Raw genomic sequence first — 24,145 nt, forward strand, 5'->3', positions numbered from 1 at the left:
GTTCTCCTCGATCCCCTGCGGTGCATGGTGTACCTCAACACTGATGGTGATCAAATTTCATGCAGTTCTCTTCGATCCTTTGCGGTGCATGGTGTACATCAACACCAATGGGGATGAAATGTCATGCTGTTCTCTTCGATCCCTTGCATTGCATCATTGACTCTCGATTAACTTTCAAAGCGCAGTGCATGGTCTGAGCATTTGAGTAATGGCAAACGGAGTTGTGTGGGTGTCACTAAAGAATATAGGCCTTCCTATCATTCACGTCATCTTCCAAAATATTGTTTTTGGGACTTTATGCCGACACTTGAGACTTTCACTTCAGATTTGGTGGTCCAATCATGTTGCAGGGTTGATGGAAGCTGGATGCAACCCGGTTCTGGTTCAAACACAAATTCAAAGGATTTCCAGCATTTTTCTCTGGGCTTATCATTGTATTTGGAACGAAAGACATGCAAGCCTGATCCGACTAATAGTGGTGGTCCTCTGAAAGAACCAAATTACACACATTGGATAAATCTATGTTTAAGCATATCAGAAACGCTGAAAATTTCTTTTGCCAGACTCCCTACAGGGAAGAGATAAAACTTTCAAATTGTCATCAATTTTGAATCATTTTCATACGACCTGAACTGATGAGATACTGATCTCGAAAAGTTTCAGCCCTGGTAGGATGCAAATCGTTTTTGCTTTCTTTTCCGACACAATTTCTGTTGCTACAATCAATGGTGGAAAAAACACCTGAGGATAGCGTCTGTAGAGTGGGGGATTCTGGGTTTCAGAATGGTCAAGATAAGTCATTTTGACCACAATGTTTAATGTGGATTGTGCAAAGCATGTGACTGGAAAGGGTACGTCCCTGGAGCCATCGGGTTGCGCTTGTAATGTTGTAGATCCGCATGCTGTGCACTCGCCCGCTATATGATGTTGGTTTCAGAATACTACAACATTACCTTCTTTTTAAAGTATTCCTCTTTTGGTTTCAGGTGCTGTGGACATGCATTCGTACTACAGTCATTACAAAGTCAAACGTATGCTGATCGTACATTGTGAAGCGGCACTTCACCACCTCCATCACTTACCTTTTTGTAACAGGGAGAGGTGACCGTCACCCACCTCTGGCACCAAATGGTGCAAACGAATTGGCCAAGGACAAGTCAACGGTTTATTAAATGAAAAAACAGCATACAAACACAGAGATAAAAACAACAAAGTAACAGACTCGCTCGACACATTGCGTACAGTTGAGCTGATGTAACAAACTAGTTACCAAAGGGGTGTCTGGCCCTCTGGGATGGAGGCACTGATGAAGGCATCTTTGTGGTGGGTAAGAGGAATCTCCAGAAGTGGCTAGGAAGTGCATCTCTGTGACAAAGAACATTAAGACACCCCAACCCCAGTAAAAAATTTAAGTTGGTGCAGCGGCCTCCTGTTGTTGCCCCGTACTGTGTATTAAGGACGCGTCTGCTTTCAGGACAGGGTGGCAGTGGCCTGCAAAAGGATGCATCTGCCTTCGGGAGAGCGTGGCAGTGGCCTGCAGAATCAGTTTAAGTTGTTGTCTTCTGTAACCCAAGCTCTCGTTTTAAGCGGAGCCTGTTGCTCTTCTCTTTGGTTTCTTCATGCGGTAGGTCCCCATTTCACATCCTGTTCGACTGGGATGTCTACCATGGACCTACCTCATTTGCTCATACGTCATTGATGCACAGGCAGCCCTGTGAGCATAGGCTCGCCACATGATGCCCCAGGAGACTGTTCGCCATACTGTCCTTCGAAAAGCTCAGACTCTGAAACGGTGCCTTGGTTTGGTTTGTCTTCAAAAGTAGGCAAAGTTACAGAGGGTAGTGCATGTTCTTACAAATCACACCCTCTGGTGCTAAGAGCTTTCGACCAATCACAAAAGGTATAAACTTAAGAGGTAATAAAGGTTCGCCCACCCTGCAGTATATGGATAGATGACCAGCTCGCCTGGGTGGACGCGGTCTTCCTGCGAGGGGGCATAGTTCTTTTGTTCTTTCTGGCACTGTCTGGCTTTTTGTAGGCATGCAGGGTGAAAGAAGAAGACTTTGCCGGAGGGTCAACGGGAGTTAATGCAGTTTTTAACCCATCACAGTGTTCTTCTGTGCGTCCTTCCCTTTCTCGAAGAATATGAAGTCCTGAAAAAAAACACAGAAATGGTGAGGGGCGGGGTGAGAATGTAGGAGAAAGACAGGCCTAGCTTTTTGTCCCAGCACCACTCTGAAATCCCATGTATAGGGGCCCCCTCCAGAACAGCATCCCTGTCTCTTCCCTGACCCACATAGTCCCCTGAAAGCATAGCATATTGCTGCCACCACATATGTTCTTTAACCTCACCCCCACCACTCCCAGATAATGTCCTACGGGCATTTGCTCCCACACATCTGTTCCGATACCTGGTCAGGTCCCCTTCGCACTGCAGCAGTGCAATATCCGCTCCCCGGCTCCAGAGTTTGGAAACCAGTCTCTGCCCTCTCCCTTTGAAACAATGACCCCTGCTGCACACCCAACACCTCCGCTCTCCTGGGCCAGCAGCCCACTTCATTACACGGTTCCCTTTTCAGGTCCCTGTGTCCAAGCCAAGCCTCTTGTCTGCTCTACATTCACTCTCCTCCAGACACCTTGCACCCTCTACAGCTTCCTTCCATCTCTTCATGAACTGCACAACGCTGTCCTGGAGATATAACCCCCAATCTGCTGTACCCCACCCAAAACGTCTTTGAAAACACAACGCAATCTGTGCTGGGCACCCTTCATGAACTCCCTGGGAACGGAAGCCTGTTCCAGTTAATCACCCTCCATGAACTGCAATGGGACTAGTTTCCTACCTCTGTTCTAAACGCCCTTTTCTACTATAGCCGCATCTCTGTTGAACCCACATATAGAGTGAGTGTACCCAAGATTGCAGGCCCCGTCCCTTCTTTAGGCTCCGCCTCCAGCCCCCATCTCTGCCTTTGCCCTGCCAAGCTTGGGCTCCAGGTGCTTGGTAATCCTCCCATTCTGTTCTAGCGCTATCTCTGCTCTGATTGGTCTGCAGCCCCCCATCTCTTATCAAACACCACAACATAAGCTCCTCCAGGAGTGCAGAAGGCCTTCGCTGTTCCATTCGCCTCATCTCTCCTCCTCTGAGGTTTCAGATTATTTCCAATGCTCAGCTTTGGCTGCTTCTCCTCTCTGCTGCTCTAAATCTCCAGATTTCTTGAGCTTCAGCCTGTTTCTACTCTACCTTTCCTTTTTAGGGCCAGACTGGAATTCAAACTAGCCCTGGCGTGCCATGCAGACTAACAGGGGGATTCCAGAGTGGCCCTGCCCATCTTCTATATGATGGCAGCCCGCACTCTAAACCCCATGCCCTTCACTGATCTGCCGTAGGGCTACAACATTTCATTTGCTTTATTCCTCCCATTTTAGTTCCGCCGGTGCTGTATCACCTGCCTCTCTGCGCCACCCCTTGCTGTTCAGTTCCCTTGGAACTATGGTTGTCTTCTCTGTCCTGCAGCCCTCACAACAATCCATGAACCTAAGCAGCGGATCAAGGACTGCATCCTACTTGTGAAGCCCTTTGGACTCAAACCAGATCCCGCCCCTCAATAGAAGTCCTGTCTCTCACAGGGAGTGCTATTTCGCACAAGAAATCCCGCCCCTGACAGGAAGTCCCGCCTCTCATGGTAGACTCACAACCAGAAAGCAAGCACCCAGCAGCACAGCCTTGATCTTGACATCAAGGTCCATGGGAAACTGGATGCCGAAGTTGTCCGCGTCGGTGAAGGCTTCCTTGACCAGTCCCGACCACTGCTTGGTGATGCGCCCAACACTTCGAGACTCATCGGTTGTCTTCACCTGGAAAAGGAATGCAAAAACAGAAATTCAACACAAGACTCTCAGCAGGATGGGGACCAGTGTGGATACCATGTCCCCCAAAAGAAGGTGGCATGTTACTTTAGATGAGAGCTCAATGCATTGAACAGCACCCAAAGATCAGCTGTTGAGCTACTGGTAGAGTCCATGGTGTGTTCAGGTGGGAAGATTTACTACACCTAGTTTACTAAATTCTAGTATAGGCCACCACTCGTTGAAGCAGCAACACTACCAAAACAGTTCTTGGAAATATACTCTTTTTTTCAGGTGAATCACACCACCGTGGTGAGAGACCCACAGATTGGTTACAAAGAGGAGATGCCCCCAACCCTCTCAACCATGGTGACCACTTCTTGCTCTTATGTGGCCCAAATCTCGTCTGCTTGCCTCAGCGCTGCGCCCGTGTGCCCTTAGAAACCTGGGAGTTCCCCAGCGCTCTGCCTGCCTCCGTCCATTCACACCTTCTCTGCATGAGCTTCCTCACAAAGGCAGTGAAGACAGGACGTGGAGGTCGAGACCAGAGAAATTAAATTAGTATGACATTTCTAATTGAGCATCACTGACATGAAAAGGAGGACTTTAAAGCAGCATACATGAAATAACTTCCCCTCTCTGGGCCGTAGTGATTCTTTAACGCAACGCCTCCGATGAAGGGAATGTTCACCCGGCAAACCTGCCAACCTCACTTGTTGCATCTTCAACTGCGTGGGTTTATTGTGTATTTACATATCCACCACCACTGTCTATATGACTCCCCCTCACCCCCTACCCACATTTCTCCGCACTTTAGGGAGAAGTTATTTTTTTCTTTCGTTCCCTCCAGCTTGGCATGGCTGCTTGGCCATCATGAGGACTCTCGCTCTCCCCACTAGACATCCGTAGACACCCCTTCCCATGTGCTCACTGTACCTCGAAGTTGACATCGCTACAGCAGTTGCAGGCCAGGCAGGGCCCCACAATCTTCAGCACCGTTTCCTTGGAGGAGTTCTGGATGGAGAACTTGGGCAGACATGCGTGCCAGTCTTGAACGATGTGACCAATGGTGGTGCCAGGCGGGGACTGGACTTCCAACTGCAATGTGTCAGCACAAAGGTAGCATTAATGTAAGCATCACTGCACACATGATCCAACACTCCTGCTCTGAAAGTCGCAGCTTTATCTGCATAATACTCCACTGTGTTCGCGCTTACTGCTGCATAAGCATGCATGAACCAGAAACACATGAACTGTGTGTGAGTTCACCATACCATCAGCTGCTCCAATCTGTGTAACATGAATTGTGTGAGTACACCATGCTTTCAGCTGCTCCAATCTGTGTAACATGAAATGTGTGTGAGCACACCATGCCACCAGCTGCTCTAATAGCACACCATGCCACCAGCTGCTCCAATCTGTGTAATGTGAACTGTGTGTGAGTATACAATGCCATCAGCTGCTCCAATCTGTGTAATGTGAACTGTGTGTGAGTACACGCCATCAGCTGCTCCAATCTGTGTAACATGAAATGTGTGTGAGCACACCGTGCCATCAGCTTCTCCAATCTGTGTAATGTGAAATGTGTGTGAGCACACCATGCCACCAGCTGCTCCAATCTGTGTAATGTGAACTGTGTGTGAGTACAAGATGCCATCAGCTGCTCCAATCAGTGTAATGTGAACTGTGTGTGAGTACACAATGCCATCAGCTGCTCCAATCTGTGTAACATGAAATGTGTGTGAGCACACCGTGCCATCAGCTGCTCCAATCTGTGTAATGTGAAATGTGTGTGAGCACACCATGCCACCAGCTGCTCCAATCTGTGTAATGTGAACTGTGTGCGAGTACCCGATGCCATCAGCTGCTCCAATCTGTGTAACATGAAATGTGTGTGAGCACACCATGCCATCAGCTGCTCCAATCTGTGTAATGTGAAATGTGTGTGAGCACACCATGTCACCAGCTGCTGCAATCTGTGTAATGTGAACTGTGTGTGGGTACATGATGCCATCAGCTGCTCCAATCTGTGTAACATGAACTGTGTGAGTACACTATGCCATCAGCTGCGCTAATATGTGTAACGTGAACTGTGTGTGAGTGCACCATGCCATCAGCCACTCCAATCTGTGTAATATGAACTGTGTGTGAGCACACTATGCCATCCGTTGCTCCAATCTGTGTAACTACTCTCAAATACCATTCCGGACTTCACCCCTAAGAGTTACTTCTACTCATTCAAGTATCAGACACTAGCTTCAAGGAGCTAAGCCACTGTTGTCAGCTGCAGGTGTTTCCTTTCGCCTGCCGAGGCTGTGCTGCTGCTATTAAAAGAAGCTGTTCTGGACTTTGCCAAGCAGCATATGTTTTACTATTCTTGAATGCATTTTTTTCTTTTGTCCAACAGAAAATAAGTTCCTCCTCTAAGCTCCTCTGCGAGGCACTGACTTCTGGGAGCTGTGTGCATGTTCTTGGTTGCAGTTTTCCTTCCACTCTAGCATGAGTTTTTACTGCTGAAGTTGTCAGTGCTGAAGCTCAAGTGGCATTTCTGCTTTTAGTTACAATTAAGGACTCTCTCTAATAGGATTTCTTATTGTATGAGATCACTATTATTTCATCATCCTGTCTAGGTGGAGGGGGGTGGGGGGGTCCTTAAGGCAATAAAGTCTGTTAGAACCTTGTAATGTTGAGCGCTCCCTTGAAGACGTTGGCGTTGCTCCGAGCTTATAATGGCTGGTGGAAGCCTGGAGCGCCAACATTCCAATGTTCGTCTTCATGTTTCTCCCTTTTTAATTTAGAACATTCTTCCTTTAGTGGGAGGAATGTTCTAATAACCTTATAGCCCTTCTTTTTATGGCTATACCAGTTGTTAAAGGACCTCGTCCTTGTTATCGGCCCTCCCCTGCGACTTGGGCTTATAACTCAGGTTCAGGGTCTTGAACAACCGGGACAGCCCTCGGCTGTATGGCCATAGTACAGGCCTTATGCTCCAACATTCCAATGTTTGCCTTTCGCCTTCTTTAACTTAGAACATTCTACCGTAAGTAGACAGAACATTCTAATAGCATTCTAGTTTGTCTGCCTCAAGCTCTACCGGTAGTTAAATTCCCTCTCCCTTGTCGAATGTCTTTGCTGCTTATAATTTGGGTAGGAGGCCTTTAATGATTGTTGCAGCCCTCAGTAGAGGACTGTGTCCCTGCCAGGAGCAGATAGACTTCAGAGGTTACTCCATTATAGAGCATTGAGAAATTAAATAACTTCGCCTCCCACCTCCCAAGTTAAAGAGGGAAAAAAACTTTTTTTCTCTAGAAACTTTCTGCACATAAACATGCAAAAACTGAAGTTTTGTTTTCATAAAAACAAACTAAGTGCGAGAAGTCTTTCACCGCACTACTCCTGGCTTAATCAGGTCTGCTTCACATGGTATTTCTAGAAGAAACTGCAAACTCAATTTTATTTCGAATTCAAAGTCAGTCCAAAACCATGTCCCAGAGCAAAAACAAATTAAAAATATTAAATTCTAGCACAACTCCACAATGGTGTCCATGTGTCAGGCCAAACACTGACCAACAGCCATATGACTGAAAGACTCTCGAAAATTAGTATTTTTATACAATGGAACATGGCTTTAAAGTTAATTTTATGGCAAAGGCCCGGAGACCACAATATTATGCAATATTCCTTTATTGCTTTCTCACACAGCAGCAACAAGAAGCTTAGAATTGGAACAATAGCAACCGTCTAGAACACTGAACATGCATAATATCCAAACTCCGTCAGCCATCTTCCTTCTTTTGTTGCTGCTCACACAAGAGATAAGTAAAGTTTGAACTTGTGCTTTTAAAAGTATGGTTGAGAAAGAATAATTTAATGGATGTTAAAGTTTAAAGAATTTGGTTGAATGAGACTATTTTGGTGGTAATATTACTGTATTTTGTAATGTGGGAAAAAAGAGTTATTTTAAAGGTTTTACATAAAATGTTAATTTTTGAATTTGACCTTAAAGGTTTATTTTGATGGAAAGATTGTGATCGCTTTGTGAGTAAACACGAAGGAGAGAGTTCGATGTGTATTTTAATTTAAAGTTGAATTTATTTTTAAAAATTGAGGGATATTACCGCTGTGCGCGAGCGTTTTTAGATACTGGAGTCGCGTGAGGGTGCGTTGATTCATGCATTGTAGAATTCATGAGCTGTGCGTGAGCGTGTGTAGGACTCGCAAGGTTGTAAGCGAGCCGGGTGAAAGTTCTGAGGAACGCGCCCGGCTCGTGAGGAATGCGTTTTACAATTAGGATCAGCTGAGGCTTCTTTTATCAGACTGGTGCCGGCCGCCGTACGCATGACATTGCGTAAGGCGGCCATTTTGAAAGATTGGCAATGTTAGTTAGTTTATTAAGTAAAAAAGGGTCATCCATATTTAGAGATGATGTTCTGACAGGTTTGTAGAAGTACGGAGCTCGTCAGTTAAATCGGAGTGAATTACAGGAGAGAGGTTTATTAACGCTTGAGAATATTTAAGGTGTGTGATTATTTTTGTTAAAATTAACACAAGAAAAAGTGACTTTTTAGTGGGAGATGTAGAGGAATTTTAAATTAAAATGGATCAGAATGAGGGATCCGGCATGGATGATAAATTCAGGCAGTACATGGACAAAATGTTTGGGGAATTGGCTATGTCAATAGATAAGAAGATAGAGAGTACAGTGGAAAACACACTTGAGAAACGAAAAAGGGATCATCCTCGTGAGGAGGATGTTTTCTGGTCCACTGAGGAAGTGGAGGTAGTGGCCAGTGGTTCAAATAAAGGATGCGTAAAAAAGACGCAGAAGAGGAAAAATATTGAACCAAAACTTAATGAAAAAGAAAATGAACGTAAGGTTCATGTGGAAAGTACGGCTATAAAGGCCAAAGGAGTCGCTATAAAGGCGAGGAAAAGGAGCTATAGTGTGGTGGTATGTGACTCATCATCCACAAGCGGGGGTGTGAAAATCACGTGTTCATCAAGTTTTGATGACATATGAGGAAGAAATTGTGAGGAAGAAAAATACATTTGAGGAAAAGAAGGTAAAAATTGAATCAAAAGAATTTCTAGACCCCCAGGGGGAAGACATGTTTGACCCTACCTTGATTCAGCATCCGTTATCGCCCCAGTGGATGCCTGCTGATCATGTTGCAAAATACATCTCTTATTGGATTAGCAGAGAAATCGCAAAAGATGTAAGAACGTGCCTTAGGTCTGAGTGTCCTAGGCCTAGTTTGGGTAACAAGGTCGCTTACACTCCCGAGCTAGATCAGAAAATGATGACGTTTCTAAATAAATCTGGTCGCGACCCAAGGAGAGGTCTCGATAAGGGCTGTCAAGACAGGTTATTGGACATTCTTGGGCCTCTCACTAAAGTGTTTGATATGAGTGAAGAGGCACATTCGATCAACACGAATGTGGATGTTTTAGAAATGCGCCAATGGGTGCAAAAAGTACTCTGTCTTTTGGGCAATACTAATGCAGCTTTGTGCATGGAGAGGAGGAAAAGTATAGTGATGAAAATAGAACTCAAATTAGTGGATATGGCTTCAAAAGAATTTGGAGAAAGGAGCGAGGGAATTCTCTTTGGTGATGAGTTCATAAGAGATTTAGGGAAATATGTTGGAACCTTTAATTCCCTTCAAAAAGCGCAAAAGGATATAAGGAAGGTTCTTGGGTCGGCCGGGAGACTACGGGGTCGTTTCCCCGGCCGAGGCCATGGAATTACCCGAGGTTTCAGGCCTTACAACTATGGATACGGATTTAATTCAAGATCAGACCAGGGACGTTTTTCCCCTCAGAGACCGAGGTCTAGATCACGAGGAATGCGATCTGATAGAAGAGGAAGAGGTTCTTCAGGTAAGACGAACCCAAGACCCTTTTCCTACCCATGTAAAATTGGGCGGCAGACTAGCCCATTTTGTTTTGAGGTGGAAAGAGATAACTCAGGATCCAAGGGTTTTGCAAACGGTAACGGGTTATCATATAGATTTCAAGGAGTTTCCAATTCAGGAAAGGTGTCCGAGCATGTTAAGGATGGCAAGAGGAGTTGGTGACTGAAGAGGTAAAAGCCTGGAAGAGAAGGGTGCAATAGAGGTTGCAGGAAAAGTCAAAGGTTGTTTCATGAGCAATATTATTCTGGTGGAGAAAAAGGACAAGACGATGAGGCCGGGTATAAATTTGGGAGAGCTCAACGATTGGGTTTGTTACAATCATTTCAAGATGGAAGGAATTCATCTGTTGAGGGACGTGTGGAGGAAAGGAGATTGGATGACAAGGTTGGATCGGAAAGGTGCTTATCTTTCAATGCCAGTATGCGTAGAACAAAGGGATTTACTCCAAATCAGGTCTGACTTCAGCCCCATGGTGTTTTACGAAGGTGATGAGACCAATTGTAGCATGGTTAAGGTCAAGGGGTATTCGGTTAATAGTATATCTGGGCGACATTCTGATTATGGCAGAGGAGAAATCATTGGCTCAGGATCAGACGGAGTTTGCTATAAAAGTGATAGAAGATCTGGTCTTTGTGGTGAACAGGGAGAAATCGAGTGTCATTCCTGCTCAGGAGATTCATATTTTAGGTTTTCAGATTTTGACGTTGGAATGTGTGTTGAGGTTGCCTATGGACAAGGTGAGAAAGATTCGCAAGGAAGTGAAGAGAGTGAAGGAGGCGAATTGGATAACGTTGAGGCAGCGTGCATGGTTGTTGGATCTGTCGTCACCTTCAATACAAGCGATTTTTCCGGCTCCCCTCCATTGCAGAGCACTGCAGAGGTTGAAAGCGTATCATTTGAGAATGGGAGAAAGGTATTCTCAAAAAGTGAGAATGAACAAAGAGACTCAGGAGGAGTTGCAGTGGTTGTTGATGAACTTGGAGGCTTGGAATGGGAGAGCCATTTTTGGGGAGAGTCCGGATATGGTGATAGAGTCGGATGCAAGCCTAATAGGTTGGGGTGCGAGATGTGGCGCAGTGACAACAGGGGGTCTTTGGAGGAGAAAAGAATGCATATAAATGGTCTAGAGCTTTTAGCGGGTTCTTTTGCGATCAGGAGTTTCGTGAAAGATCAGGCGAAATGTTGTGTTTTATTGAAAATGGACAACATAGCTGCGGTCCGTTATGTCAACAAATTTGGAGGTCCTCGTTCGAGGAGTCTAGCAGAATTGGCGAAGGAATTCTGGAGGTTATGCATGGACAAACAGATTATAGAGCAGGCACAGTATATTCCGGGGAAGAGCAATGTGGAGGCAGCCTGGAGTTCGAGGTCACTGGTGGATGTGAGCAACTGGAGGTTGAACAGGGATGTGTTTCTGAGGTTACAAGAGAAATGGGGTCCATTTCAAGTGGATTTGTTTGCGGACAGGTTGAATACACAGTTGAAAGAGTTTTACATTTGGAGGCCAGATCCGGAGGCGAAGGGGATAGATGCATTCTTGCAGGAATGGGATTCAGGGAGGATGTATGCCTTTCCCCCGTTCTCTATAATTCAGAGGGTGTTGATCCCAGATTTTCCGGAGGTGTTATTGGATCTTCAGGGGAATGTTCACAATCTGGTGAGGTCGGTCTTTTGGCATGCATGATTTCAGGAGAATTTGGCAGGTGTCTGGCCTATCTGCGGAGGCTTCAGAACTTATCAATGGTTCATGGGCACCAGGAACAACAAAGGTCTATAGATCGGCATGGCGAAAGTGGTGTGATTGGTGTATTGAAAGGGATTTGGATCCCATATCAGCCAATGGTGTGGAGGTAGTGAATTATTTATCGTATTTATTTTCGAAAGGGCTGGTTTATAATTCTGTTAATTTTAGTAGGTCAGCTATTTCAGCAGGACATGTGCTTGTGGAAGGGGTGCCATTTGGTCAGCATGTTTTGGTTAAAAGGACACATAAGAGTATTCGTTTAGAATTGCCCCCCCAAGGCGAAGTATGCTTTTCTATGGGATGTTTCGTTGGTTTTAAGAGAATTTGATGGTTGGGGTTCTAATTGTGGTTTGAGTTTGAAAAGATTGTCATGGAAGTTAGCGGCATTGTTGTGTTTAGTATCTTTTAGAAGAATATCAGACATTAGGGCGTTGGAGGTATCTTCTCGATTTTATCAGCCTGAAGGAGTGTGTTTCGAGTTGAGGAAGAGAACAAAGACAATGTCAAGGACGATTTTTTATCCAAATATGAAAGGGCATGAAAATGTATGTGTGGTTCGTTGTTTGAAGGAGTATGAGAGGAGAACTGTAGGATTAAGAGAGGTTGGTCGTTCACAGCTTCTCATTTCTTATAGAAAGCCAATTAGGGCGGTTTTAGCGCCTACATTAGCTAGATGGGTTAAGCAAGTTATGGAAAAGTCAGGGATTGACATTGAGCTTTTTGGTGCACATTCAGTTAGGGGAGCTATGGTGAGAAAAGCTTTTATGAGGGGTTCTAGTTTAAGTGCAATTTTAAAGGCAGCTGATTGGTCTACTGATTCTACTTTTAAGAAGTTCTACTTTAAACCTGTGGAAAAAGCTGTACAGAATGTTTTAGATGGGCTTTTAACATGCATAATATGGGCCTCCGGCCTTTGCCATAAAATGCAGATTTTCCACAGTTTTCGTGGGTAGAAAATCATGATTTTATTAAAGGCACGGAGGCTGATCTCATCCCTCCCGTGTCTATGTGCCCCCCCCTTTTTAATGTTTTGTTTTATATTTGATCTAGGACAGAACTGATTCGTGCATGGAAGAACGGAGACACAAGGATGGAGTTATATGGATCTTCAGTTTGACGTTCAAGTTCAAGGGAATAAGACTTTTTTTCTTAATTTCGCAGCTGCCAAAAGAAGGGAGATGGCTGACGGAGTTTGGATATTATGCATGTTCAGTGTTCTAGACGGTTGCTATTGTTCTAATTCTAAGCTTGTTGTTGCTGCTGTGTGAGAAAGCAATAAAGGAATATTGCATAATATCAGCCTCCGTGCCTTTAATAAGATCATGATTTTCTACCCACTAAAACTGTGGAAAATATGCATTTGAAGACGAAAAAATAGAGCTTACACTGTTTTTAAAGATAACACCTGGAGTATTTCTAATTATGTGAGCAGTGGTGTGGGGAAGAACTAAGGTGGCTTGGTGAAGGTGATGATGACGCAGGACCCCACATCCGCTGGTGAAGAACTAAGGTTGTTTGGTGAAGGAGATGGTGACAGTGGTACCCCACACCCGCTGGTGAAGGACTAAGGTTGTTTGGTGAAGGTGAAGGTGACAGTGGTACCCCACACCTGCTGGTGAAGAACTAAGGTGGTTTGGTGAAGGTGATGGTGGCAGTGGTACCCCTCATCAGCTGCTGTCACTCGAGCTGTGGTATCTGACTTCACTTGTAACGTGCACTGAATTTGGAAGGTGTTTCATGTGGGGCGCAAAAAGGTTGCAAAAACTGGAATTTGCATTTACATAATATAACATGTGTTTCTGGAAAGCGAACGTTCACCAAGAAGGGTATCTTGGAGCTGAATAACAGAAGTTTACTGTTACCCAACTCAAAGGTTCTCATTTTATCAACCTCAGAAGGATGAAAGGCTCAGTGAACCCGACGGGATTTGAACCTGTGACCATGAGGTCAATCACAGACTCCTACAGTGCACGCATCAGTACACTAAGCCACCAGACCCTTCCAGTAATTTCATGTACAACATATTGGCATGCTTGTCCACGGTGAGGCTTTTCTTTCATCATGAGTTGACACTGAATATTAAAGAATTTATTTATAGGTTTTAAAAAGAGTGACTTGAGCAAACAACGCTGAAAGTGCTGAAACATATCCAGGTGGGAGCGGTTTCCTTCATGTCGAATTGCACAACAAATATCCTGCCCAACTAGGTTTGTAGGTTCAAGGGCGCTATCCAAGTGCGCCTATTGCCAGGTGCTGCTACACCCTATGTCTGGAAAGAACTGCACCATAGCGGTACACTACCACACAAGCACTTGCAGTTCTTGAATCTGATCAGCCATGGCGAACTGGAGCCAGGCTGAGCTACACAAGCGATTTAGAGACCTCCGAGTTACGACATTCATACCTGTACTGCTGCCCCATTGACCCTGAAATGTTACTCTTCTCAACTGAAGTTGTGTTGTGCCCCAAGCAGGTGATTTGTTACTACTCTTAGATACATGGTTTCCTTTGCCTATCGTTCCATAGGTCTGCTGTACTCTTAGATACAAGCTATCATTTGTCTATGTTTTATAGCTCTGCTGTACTCTTAGATACAAGGTATCATTTGCCTATCTCTTCGTAGCTCTGCTGTACTCTTAGATACGAGGTATCATTTTCCTATCGTTTTGCAGCTTGGTTGTACTCTTCGATACAAGGTATCATTGACCTATCACTACGTAGCTCTGCTGTACTCTTAGATGCAAGGTATAATTTCCCTATTGTTTTGTAGCTCTATTGTGCTCTTAGATACAAGGTATCATTTCCCTATCGCTTCGTAGCTCTGTGGTACTCTTAGATACAAGGAATCATTTGACTATTGCTTCATAGCTCTGTTGTATTCTTAGATACAAGGTATCATTTGCCTATTGCTTTGTAGCTCTGCTGTACTCTTAGATACAAGGTATCACTTACCTATTGTTTTATAGCTCTGCTGTATTCTTAGATACAAGCCATCATTTTCCTATTGTTTTGTAGCTCTGTTGTACTCTTAGATACAAGGTATCATTTTCCTATCGCTTTGTAGCTCTGTTGTACTCCTAGATACAAGGTATCATTTGCCTCTCGCTTCGTAGCCCTGCTATACTCCTAGATACAAGGTATCGTTTGCCTATCGCTTCGTAGCTCTGCTGCACTCTTGAACACAAGCTATCGTTTGCCTATCGTTGTGTAGCTCTGTTGTACTCTTAGATACGTGGGGGCAGATTTATGTTGCACTTGCGGCACTTTTGCGCCGCCGTTGCGTCACTTTTGTGACGCAGCAGCGGCGCAAATCCTGCGCCATGGTGCGGGGTATTTACAAACGTGACGCATCTCCCAGATGCGTCACGTTGTAAAGCCCTGCGCCACATGTAGGCGTTCCAGGGCAGGTGGGGGCGTTCCGGCGCAGGAACGCCTCCTAAAAGTGGCTGAGTGAAATCTACAAGATTTCACTCAGTCACTTTTAGGCCCATGCTGCGTCAAAACCCTGCGCCTGCTTGAAGCAGGCGTAAGGATTGACGCAGCATTGTAGAGATAGGGCCCCCCAGATCATAGCTGGAGCTGTGTCGCGCTTGCGACGCAACTCCAGCAATGCGCCACTTTTCGGCACAGATGCGTCACGCATCTGTGCCGTTTTTGCCCCATGGTGCGCCGCATTATAAATGCGGCGCATCCATGGTGGCGCAGCGGTGGCGCATAGTAACTGGCGCATCCCTGCTGATATGCAGGGATGCGCCAGTCGTCATAAATCTGCCCCAAGGTATCCTTTGCCTATCGTTGTGTAGCTCTGTTGTACTCTTCGATACAAGCTATCCTTTGCCCATTGTTTTACCAAGAGGCAGGGCGCACCTCTACTTATCGAACAGCAGGAGCAAAGTCTACTTACACAAAAACACTGGTTTTGAACTTGTGACTGTTACAGATTCAAAATCTGTACAATATCCTGTTCTCAAGTGGTTCCACCAAGTACTGGAAACAAATAACCCTCTTCAACCGCCCTCTAGCCAATTCAAAGGTGTCCCCATAAGACCCTCCAGGGAGAGTTACCCCACAAGCCCCCTCGTTTCGTGCCATTCCTCATTTTATCTTTTCTTTTAGTGCACAAGTCTGATTCACGAGCTGCGTGGAGAGCGATAAGCAGTGCGTTTCCACACAGACGAGCAAGAGGTAGTGACAGTCGTAAGCATTTCTTTACACTGCGCATCCCACCACGACATCCTACCTGGCATTTGCGTCATATGGTCCTTCTGCGCCATATTTGTTTGTAATATAGTTTCAGGTGTGACATTGTCATGTTTCCGGGGCTCCTCAAATGTCACCCTAGAAACACCTACCAGGTACTTTCTGGAGACCTGAACTCTTTTTTCCCGATTTGCACTAATTCTGCTTTGACCGCAACTGTACGAATAATGCCTCATGAGGGGCTTTAAGCCGACATCTGTCTGTTCTGCGCTTAGGATGCTCAGACAATGCCTTTTGCAGTGTTAAGTTTGCTTTATTACAGCACCATACAAATCAATGCCCTGATGTATAAAATCTATACTTCTACTGCACTACTGCTGTCGTGAGCTCCATCCACCAGGGGGCCTGGTTCATGCTTTGCAAAACTTTGTAAATGGATCTGAGTCCACACAGCTGGACTCTGTAATAGCCATGCAACAGCTGTACAGACAGCTGTAAGTGCCATGCAACAGCTGTACAGACGGTTATGTACTAGACCACTTCCTTTGAGTACCACTGTTGTTGCTTTTCCTTTGTTATGAGTGCTGCCAGATCTTCCTTTGTATACCATTACCTGCTATACAGTGTATGATATAACAAGGTGATGGATGGAATGCTTCAATCAGTCTCAGCCGCGGGCAATCGTTCGGGCCGCATCCCAGTCCACCGTTATCTTTCACACTTAGCCACCTCAGTTTGGACCATATGCAAATTTGTCATGACCCTGCTCCCCATGGGAACAGTTCAACCCGAGCTGCCAAGCCAGGTCCTCCCTGAACCGGCTCTAAGTGCACCAGGTATGCCCAGATGTGGGTACTGGGCTCACTGTGCCACTGGAACTAAGCTTTTCTTGGGGAAAGAGTCCTAACTCTGGCAAAGCTGGTCCTAGGTTGGTTGTGTTCTGGTGTGGAACTAACTCCATGCACAGGAGATGCAGCAGGACAGGACGGAGGTGCATGGGCAGAGCTCCGGGTGGCTCTCATTAGTGCATTCTCCAAAGCTGCAGCAGGAGAGCACTAAGGTGCACTGGCAGAGCTGAATAGGGGGCACAGTCCGGGAACAGCAGAAGGGTGCAAAACAGTTCAAGACTGGGGTTCATTGGAAGAGCTGTTTAAAGACTTTTCAGTTTGGGTGCACAAAAGCTGGACTCTGGTCTACTGGAAGAACAGTGTCCAAATGTCAGGCTTTGTAATAATGAGAGGGATTTGAGGGGCGCATTCAGAGTGCTGTTTAGGTCCAGTAGGAGGTGCTGCAGGCCTGGACCGAGGTGGACTGACGGAGTTATGGATCTGTAATATTACTAGGGTACCTGTGGGTGCTGCAGAGCAGGACTGAGGTGTACTCTCATATCTGTATATTTGTTTCGGCACTTAAACTGAAGGGCATTCAGCAGGACAGTGTTGAGGTGCCCTGAAAGAGTTGTCTATAGGTCAGTTACTCAGTTGATAGTTAGCACTGGATGACACAGGTGAAATGCACTGGCTAAGCAGTGTGTGTGTGCCAGGACAACAACAGGTAGTGAGTATGTGGTATTTTTTGAAGCATGAACCTCACCAGAAGACTGTGTGATGGGAGGGGGTCACTGGTATGCAGACTATTACTGTATCGTGATGAACTGTAGAATGATGTTGTATCATGGTGTATTGTAGCATTATAATGTATCATAGTTTACTGTAGCATGGCTGATATGCAGTGGCTGAACAGTGTGTGGTTGCCAGAACTGCGATGGCAGTAGGATGTATGTGGTATTTGTGTAGCATGAACCGCACCAGGAGCCAGCACATAGGGTCAAAGGCAATGACACTGCAAGTGATAGGAGGGGTCACTGGCTTGTGGCCTGTTGCATCATGGGTACTGTGGCATGGCTGAGATGCACTGGATGAGTGGTGTGTGGGTTCCAGTCCTAAAATGGCATGGGTTTACAGACAGGAAATACAAACGTCAGCACTGACTGGCAGGAACACAGTGAACATTTGCAAGCTCAACCCCTTGCAATGCCACCTACAGACTGGTAGGGTGCCCCCCAACAGTCCCTCTACCCGCAGCACTAGATGGCACCACCACCCCTCCTCACCTCCTGCAGGCAGCAGGGGCAGCAGCAGCTGGCACATTTGAAAGGCCGGATCAGGTGTATGATCTCGATGCCCGAGTTGTCGGTGATCTTCATGTTGAAGCGCCGCAGGGAGCCGCAGCAGTTGCGCGTGCAGCAGTCGCTCTCCTCCTTGGCGTAGAAGATCTTCTGGCCCAGGCTGTTCCGGATCTCGTACTTGTTCTTGGTTTCAAAGCCGAGGAACGCTGTGGGCAGTAAGAAAACACCCATTAATGCAGAATGCTGGCACTGCACCCAACTGGAGCACTGCTCAGAGATCAACCACTGAGGCCGGCTTGTCACTCAGCTGACTGAGCATAGGCTAGATGGATGGACGGACAGACAGACAAAGAGACTGATAGATCACACAAATCAACAAACAGTCAAGGTCATACAAATCACCCACCCAGGGACCTCTCTCTGCACATGTGATGCACAAAAATATAGTGTTTGTATTTTACGATGGGCGCCAACCTTCAGTACACAGGGAAGAACTATCTTATATATAATTAGACTTTCCTGTTTTCAGTTTCTATTTGCAGTGCCTTTCGTGGGGTGTTTTCAGTGTTTTCCATTTTTTTTCCAAATTGTAAAAATCAGCAGTTATCAGTGTTTATTCTTTTTGACAGTAAAAACGTCTGATGCTATAATGTCAAAGAATCAACAGTTTTAACACGAGTAACATTAGGGGGAGAGGATACGTTTTCGGTATATCCACAGGATGTCAGACTGCAATTTACGGCATTGCATCTTAAAGTTTAGATTGGGTTGCAACCCTATTAACTGAACTCTATAACAACTGAATTCTATAGGAAAATCTGAGGAAACAACTTCAAATGCTCTTGCCTGCACAATACTAAATGCATTTTATTACACATTTTAATGGATTGCTTTTTATTACTCCTATCTGTAAAAACCTTTTATACAGAAGTCTGCGATTTAGCTGTTAGTTTGCATGTGCCACCTAGATGTGACCATAGCCTTAGGTCGATTTAAAATGCCGTTACAAGTATGATGAATAACTCAGATATTGTAAGGCAATTCTTAAACTGTTTTATAATGAGGATTATTCATGTGGTTTTATCTACTAATTTATCTAAATAAACGTATTTTTGACTTGATTGTACATAATGACAGGGATGGTGTTTTGCCAGTGGTTACAGAGAAATGTGCCTTTGTTTTCTTCCCTCCCTCATCCATTTCTATTGTAAATTATCCATACCATATTTCCTGCTCCCAATTACGTTCTATGAGCCTGTTCATTGTATTTGCTTTTCAAAATACTATTTCATTATTTCTCTCACCTCCATTCCCATCTCATAGTGAAGCTTCTCTCTTCAGCAGTCCAGCCCCACGCCATCTCAAGGATGTGCATGGATGAAGATATGTATACACGCAACTACATAGTGGGTTGCTCCATGCTCAGTTACTACAAGTCAATCTCCTTTTCTTTGCCTTGAGATATCCAGAAAGAAATGGGCTAATACATTTATTTTTACAGTCTAATCTGTGCATTTTCTTGTTCTACCTGGTCATAGGGAGAAGACTGCTTATAAATGAATATGCGCGCTGTTAGCTATAGGGACTTTGGTGACAGCAAACTGGGCTCCTGTATGAAGCAGCAGCCGAGGTAGCAAAGAAGCTTCATCGCTCGCAGGATGCCGTGGGTCCTTTACGTGCAGCTCACAACTGGAATTAGGTTTGCTTTATGTTGGTGTGGAATTCTGTGTTTATTAAAAGCCAGCATAAGGATAACTAAGCATTGATTTTTACCAAGCATACGTGTAGGTCTTTGTTTTTAAAAAATGCACAGGGACTAAGTTCCTACCAGGCATTTGTGACAAATGCACAAGGCCCTTCTCCATGGTATTCTGTACAGTGTGCACTTGGTTTACATTTTCCAGTGAGCACAGTCAATACGTTACCAGTAAATGGGGTCACAGTGTTATGTACTGGTGATGTTACCAAGTGTTAAGTCTTGCTTGTTAAGTTCTAACCTTCTTTAATCAAAGAGTCAGTAAATGTGAAAGTTGTGCTTTGGGATCCACGAGGCCTGGGGCTGTATCTGTATCTTTGTATAGGCTAAGAACACGTCTATACACCTGTTTCTGCTGAAACTGTACCTTCTGCTGCACATGGTAGGAATCACAGAGCAGTGGTTGTCCCGTCATGTTTCTGAGCAGTAATGGCTACAGCTTACATGTTATCTCATACGTGTTCAGGGTTAATGCATGCACTTGAAGCAGGGCAGTTTTAACAAAACCAGGTCATGGACGTGGGCACTGAAAATGTTCATGACATGGCCCCTGTCCCTTCTCTATGAAGAGATGTAGCTCCTATATGCATGCTTTTTAGACCATCTCAATGTAAATCTAACAACAGGGGTGTTGTGTGCAATATTTTATGGGAGGACATTGATTCTGAACGCATCCGTAATCACAGTCTTTGTTGCCACAGTTAGGATACCCAAGCTTACAGAAAGCAAAGCTCTCTCTGAAGGAAGATGGAATCATGGAGGTGCTCCTTGGCCTGGACTGAAACAGTGAGTTCAGCTGTGAACCTGTGGCCACTATGCAACACACTGCAGTGATTATTGAGCTGAACGTCATATGATGTAAGCCATGCATCCAAAAAGGGAGTGAAGTAGGTCATAGTGACCCAGGGAACTTACAGATGTCCACAAGGGCATAGCCCACTTGGGTCAAAGGAGGAGCATCTATCACAGAAAAGTGGTTAGATGTAGGGGCTTCATTTTCAGTGTTTGACACCAGAGTGTGCCAAATCAGTAAAAGTGCAGGAAAATCCAGCGTTTTCCAGTTCCTATCGATTTGTCACCCTTCAGTGGTGTTTTATCAGTTATAATTGGTTTTAACTGAAAACCAAAAACCCTATGCATAATTTATAAATGATTACCATGCACCATCAATTCACAGAGTTTGAGGGAACAGACACTTTGTGGAACTCTGTGGGTAGGTTAGTAGGCACTATACCCTACATTCTTTCAATCAGTCCTCACGTCACACATGTTCACACTGAGTAACATCCATGCACTGAATGTTGTTCACCCTTATGAGTGAGAGGCACAAATGCGCTGCAGAAATGAATATGAGGCTTGACTGTGTGAATGCACCCTAACATTTGCCATCTCTTACTGGGGATAAAAGACACTCACCTTCTACGAGTTCCACTTTCTGGTGAATTAAAATCTGATCGATCTGAAGAAAAAAAAGGGAAAGAAACATTTGGTTACAGACACAGGAGTGTGTCAGCATGACAGCCAATGCCAGAAAACAGTTGTTGTGCATCTTGAAATTCTTGCAAATTTTATTTTAGCTTGACTCAGTTTATTTCTCGAAGCTGCAAAACATTACAACCCTCGCCCACCATTTCCATCTCTCCACAGAGGTATATCCTGTCTCTCTCCTTCATCCTTCCCTCTCCCTGTCCACTCCTTACAAGCTCATAAGGGCCTCCTCTTGCAGTGGTTGTCTTCTCCAACGTGGCTCTTTCTTGTCAGACAGCAGTTTAACTAGCTGCCGTGTCATAGCAATGATGCACCATCCTCTCTCTTCATCTCTCTTAGTGATGTGAACTCTTATAGAAATACAATGACTCGGGTGGTTGTGTCACCGTACACATCAAGAACCCTCTTGCAGGCCAGGGCGGCAGAGGCTGCTCCACCATGTAACAGGAAAGGTGAGGACTGCAGTTCTTTCATCTTCGGAGCGATGCATTTCCGGAGAAGACTGGAGTGGTTGTCTCATCTTAAACAAGAAGAATATTCTTGCAGGTCAGGGATGCAGAAGCAAATCCACCAAGTAATGTCATCTTCTAACATGAAAGGTGAGGACTGCAGTTCTTTGACGGATGCATTTCTGGGGAAGTGAGAGTGGTCGTCCCATCCTAGACACGAATAACCGGCTTGCATGCCAGGGCTGTAGAATCCTTATAAAAAATGAGGCCAGGTATTGGGGTGTGGGTTACTTACACGTGCTTGGAATTCATTAATTCATAAAACGGCCATTTAACTCATTATGGTCAATTAGTTGTCTAGTACCCCTTGTTTTTATTATACCGACTAGGAGCTAGAACAAAGTGTTTCGCCCACTAGCCAGCTATTTTTATATTTTCTATCCACTCCACCTACACTGCACCACACATAGTCGCCTGTTGAGTGCTCCTACGTAATTTCGCACGTCGAAGCACGCCTCAATCCGCAGAGGATTGAGAGGACCCCAATGATGAAGCATGTCACCGGTGGGAAACCCCGGTGAGTGAGGGGACTCAAGAAAGCATTTTCTTTTTCTTGCCATAAACACCTGACCTTCTAATTCAATTCTGTTTTGGGGTCAAACGCCACCTTAGCTAGGTCCTCGATCTGGTAACCCCGGGTCTGTTTGCATATACGTTAAGTACAGGCCGACATCCTGTGCAGTTTGAAGACAGGCCGGGTTGCCTTGCATGCTACATCATAGACTGCTTAGCACCGATGCTCTACCACCTCGGAGTGCAGCGAGTGAAATGGAATTTAACAGAAAGGGATTGGTTTATTTCACTAGGAGTAGAAGGAAAGTACAGGTCTGTCCGGCTGCAGCATCCACAGCGGCCATAAATATGGATACTCCAGCACCGGGTCACTTGCCCCTTCTCAGGGTCGTAGTTATCATTAATGCAGAAGGTGCAGTGGGGCAGACTCTTCTCTTGCTGGCCCCACATGCCTCCCACTGGCACCACATTCAACCCCTCTGACATTCCACACTACACTCTCTCTCAGGCAGTCCACCCTCCTCCCTCTGCCATCCACCCTGCACCCTCGGCCCCAACATTCGTCCCTCTGCCTCCACTCCCCTTCCGCTGTTTCCCACAATGCTCCCTTTCACCACACTGGCTCTGTTGACCCCTTACATTCCACACACTTGCCCCACACTCCCCAATGTGTCTTTTGTCACACTACTTCCTCTTACCTCATACTCCTCCCTCTGCTCCCTCACACCGCTCCCCTGCCCACCACACTCTTCCTTCTGACTCCCATACTCCTTCCACCTTCCCCAACAACCCACCTTTTGGCTGCCAACACACCTATTATTGCCCTCATACTACGGAAACAGCCCCGACAACTTATCCTTTGCCTGCCAAAACATCTCTCATTGCCCCCCACACTCCTCAAATAGCCCATGATCACTCATCCTTTGGCATCCAACAGCCCACGCACTGACCCCTCCACACTCCTCCCTCTGCCTCCATATTCCTCTAGCCCTCCACATCACTCTCCTCCTCCCCCGCCTCCAGAGGGAAGTGACGGATACTGCACCTGTGTGAGGTACTCCAGCCCAGGGGGGACTCCGGTGGTGACTGGAACATAGGGTGTGATGGTGCCATGCGGATCCTGTCCTGGGGGGCGCTGTGGCGAGACCCCTGGCTCTGGAATTGGGTGTACCTGGGGAGGAGCCTGGGGTGACATGCCGACCCCAGGACCTGGGTTGTACACGTTGAACCCCGGGGTGGGTGGCGGCTGTGCAGGGTCCGGTACAGGATACGGCTGTTGCTTCACAGGGTAGGGTGGCATAGGATATGCCTCGGGCTGTGGAACCGGGTAGCCAGGCTGAGGTACATGGTAGCCAGGCTGAGGAGCAGGGTAACCGGGCTGAGGAGCAGGGTAACCGGGCTGTGGTACTGGATAGCCAGGCTGTGGCACGGGATATCCTGGCTGTGGGGGACCATAGCCAGGCTGGGGGCCCGGGTAATCTGAAATTAAAACAAAAACAAAGGTTTTGTCAATTGATTTTTTTAAAACTTTTCTTATAAAAGGAAGGAGTTAAACTTCTGCAACAGAACATGGTACTGGACAGTGTGATTCTTATACAGCAGAATCATACCTACAAAAATATGCATTTTCTTCATGGCGTGACTGTACAGGCAGAAGGGGGAGGCTTGACAAATGCGCAGTTCCACACCGAGTGGGGCTTTGAACCCCTGCTCTGCCTTAATAGCCACTGCTACCCTCCCTCAAACTAATAAGGAACCCATCTGGCCACACGTTCCATATCTGTGGGAGGTTTTGATATGGGCCCAGTTGCAAGAAGCCTTCACACCCGAGCTGGAAACCTCTTCTGTGCGGGGGTTTCCAGCTCACCGTCTGAATGTGCCTCTTCACTTTGTGAATGTTCCAGATTGGGAACAAAATTAGGCCCGGGCACCAAAAGAGAAAGTGGCCCACATTTGTGGATAACGACCTTTTATGAAACATTGCTTAGTATTGGGGGTAATTTTGGGAGAAATCTCTGATAAATTAAGCTTTCTAAACTTGTGAGG

The 24,145-nt window shown here is 45.8% G+C and overlaps 1 protein-coding gene across 2 annotated transcripts in view; it reads right to left on the bottom strand.

The window, feature by feature from the left end:
• Positions 1 to 1,151: 1,151 nt before the first annotated feature.
• LOC146782966 (phospholipid scramblase 2-like) overlaps positions 1,152 to 24,145 on the bottom strand; it is a 221,511-nt gene continuing 198,517 nt past the window's right edge. For both annotated transcript variants that reach the window (XM_085640143.1, XM_085640144.1), the window contains exons 3-8: positions 23,145 to 23,578; positions 21,006 to 21,048; positions 17,819 to 18,039; positions 4,783 to 4,944; positions 3,694 to 3,855; positions 1,152 to 2,153 (exon numbers count right to left, since the gene is read on the bottom strand). In XM_085640143.1, coding sequence (XP_085496269.1) covers positions 2,097 to 2,153; positions 3,694 to 3,855; positions 4,783 to 4,944; positions 17,819 to 18,039; positions 21,006 to 21,048; positions 23,145 to 23,578 — 1,079 coding nt within the window. In that variant the 3' untranslated portion in view covers positions 1,152 to 2,096. The remainder of the gene's footprint in view (positions 2,154 to 3,693; positions 3,856 to 4,782; positions 4,945 to 17,818; positions 18,040 to 21,005; positions 21,049 to 23,144; positions 23,579 to 24,145) is intronic.

Source organism: Triturus cristatus, chromosome 12 (genome assembly GCF_964204655.1).
Source record: "Triturus cristatus chromosome 12, aTriCri1.1, whole genome shotgun sequence".
NCBI lineage: Eukaryota > Metazoa > Chordata > Amphibia > Caudata > Salamandridae > Triturus > Triturus cristatus.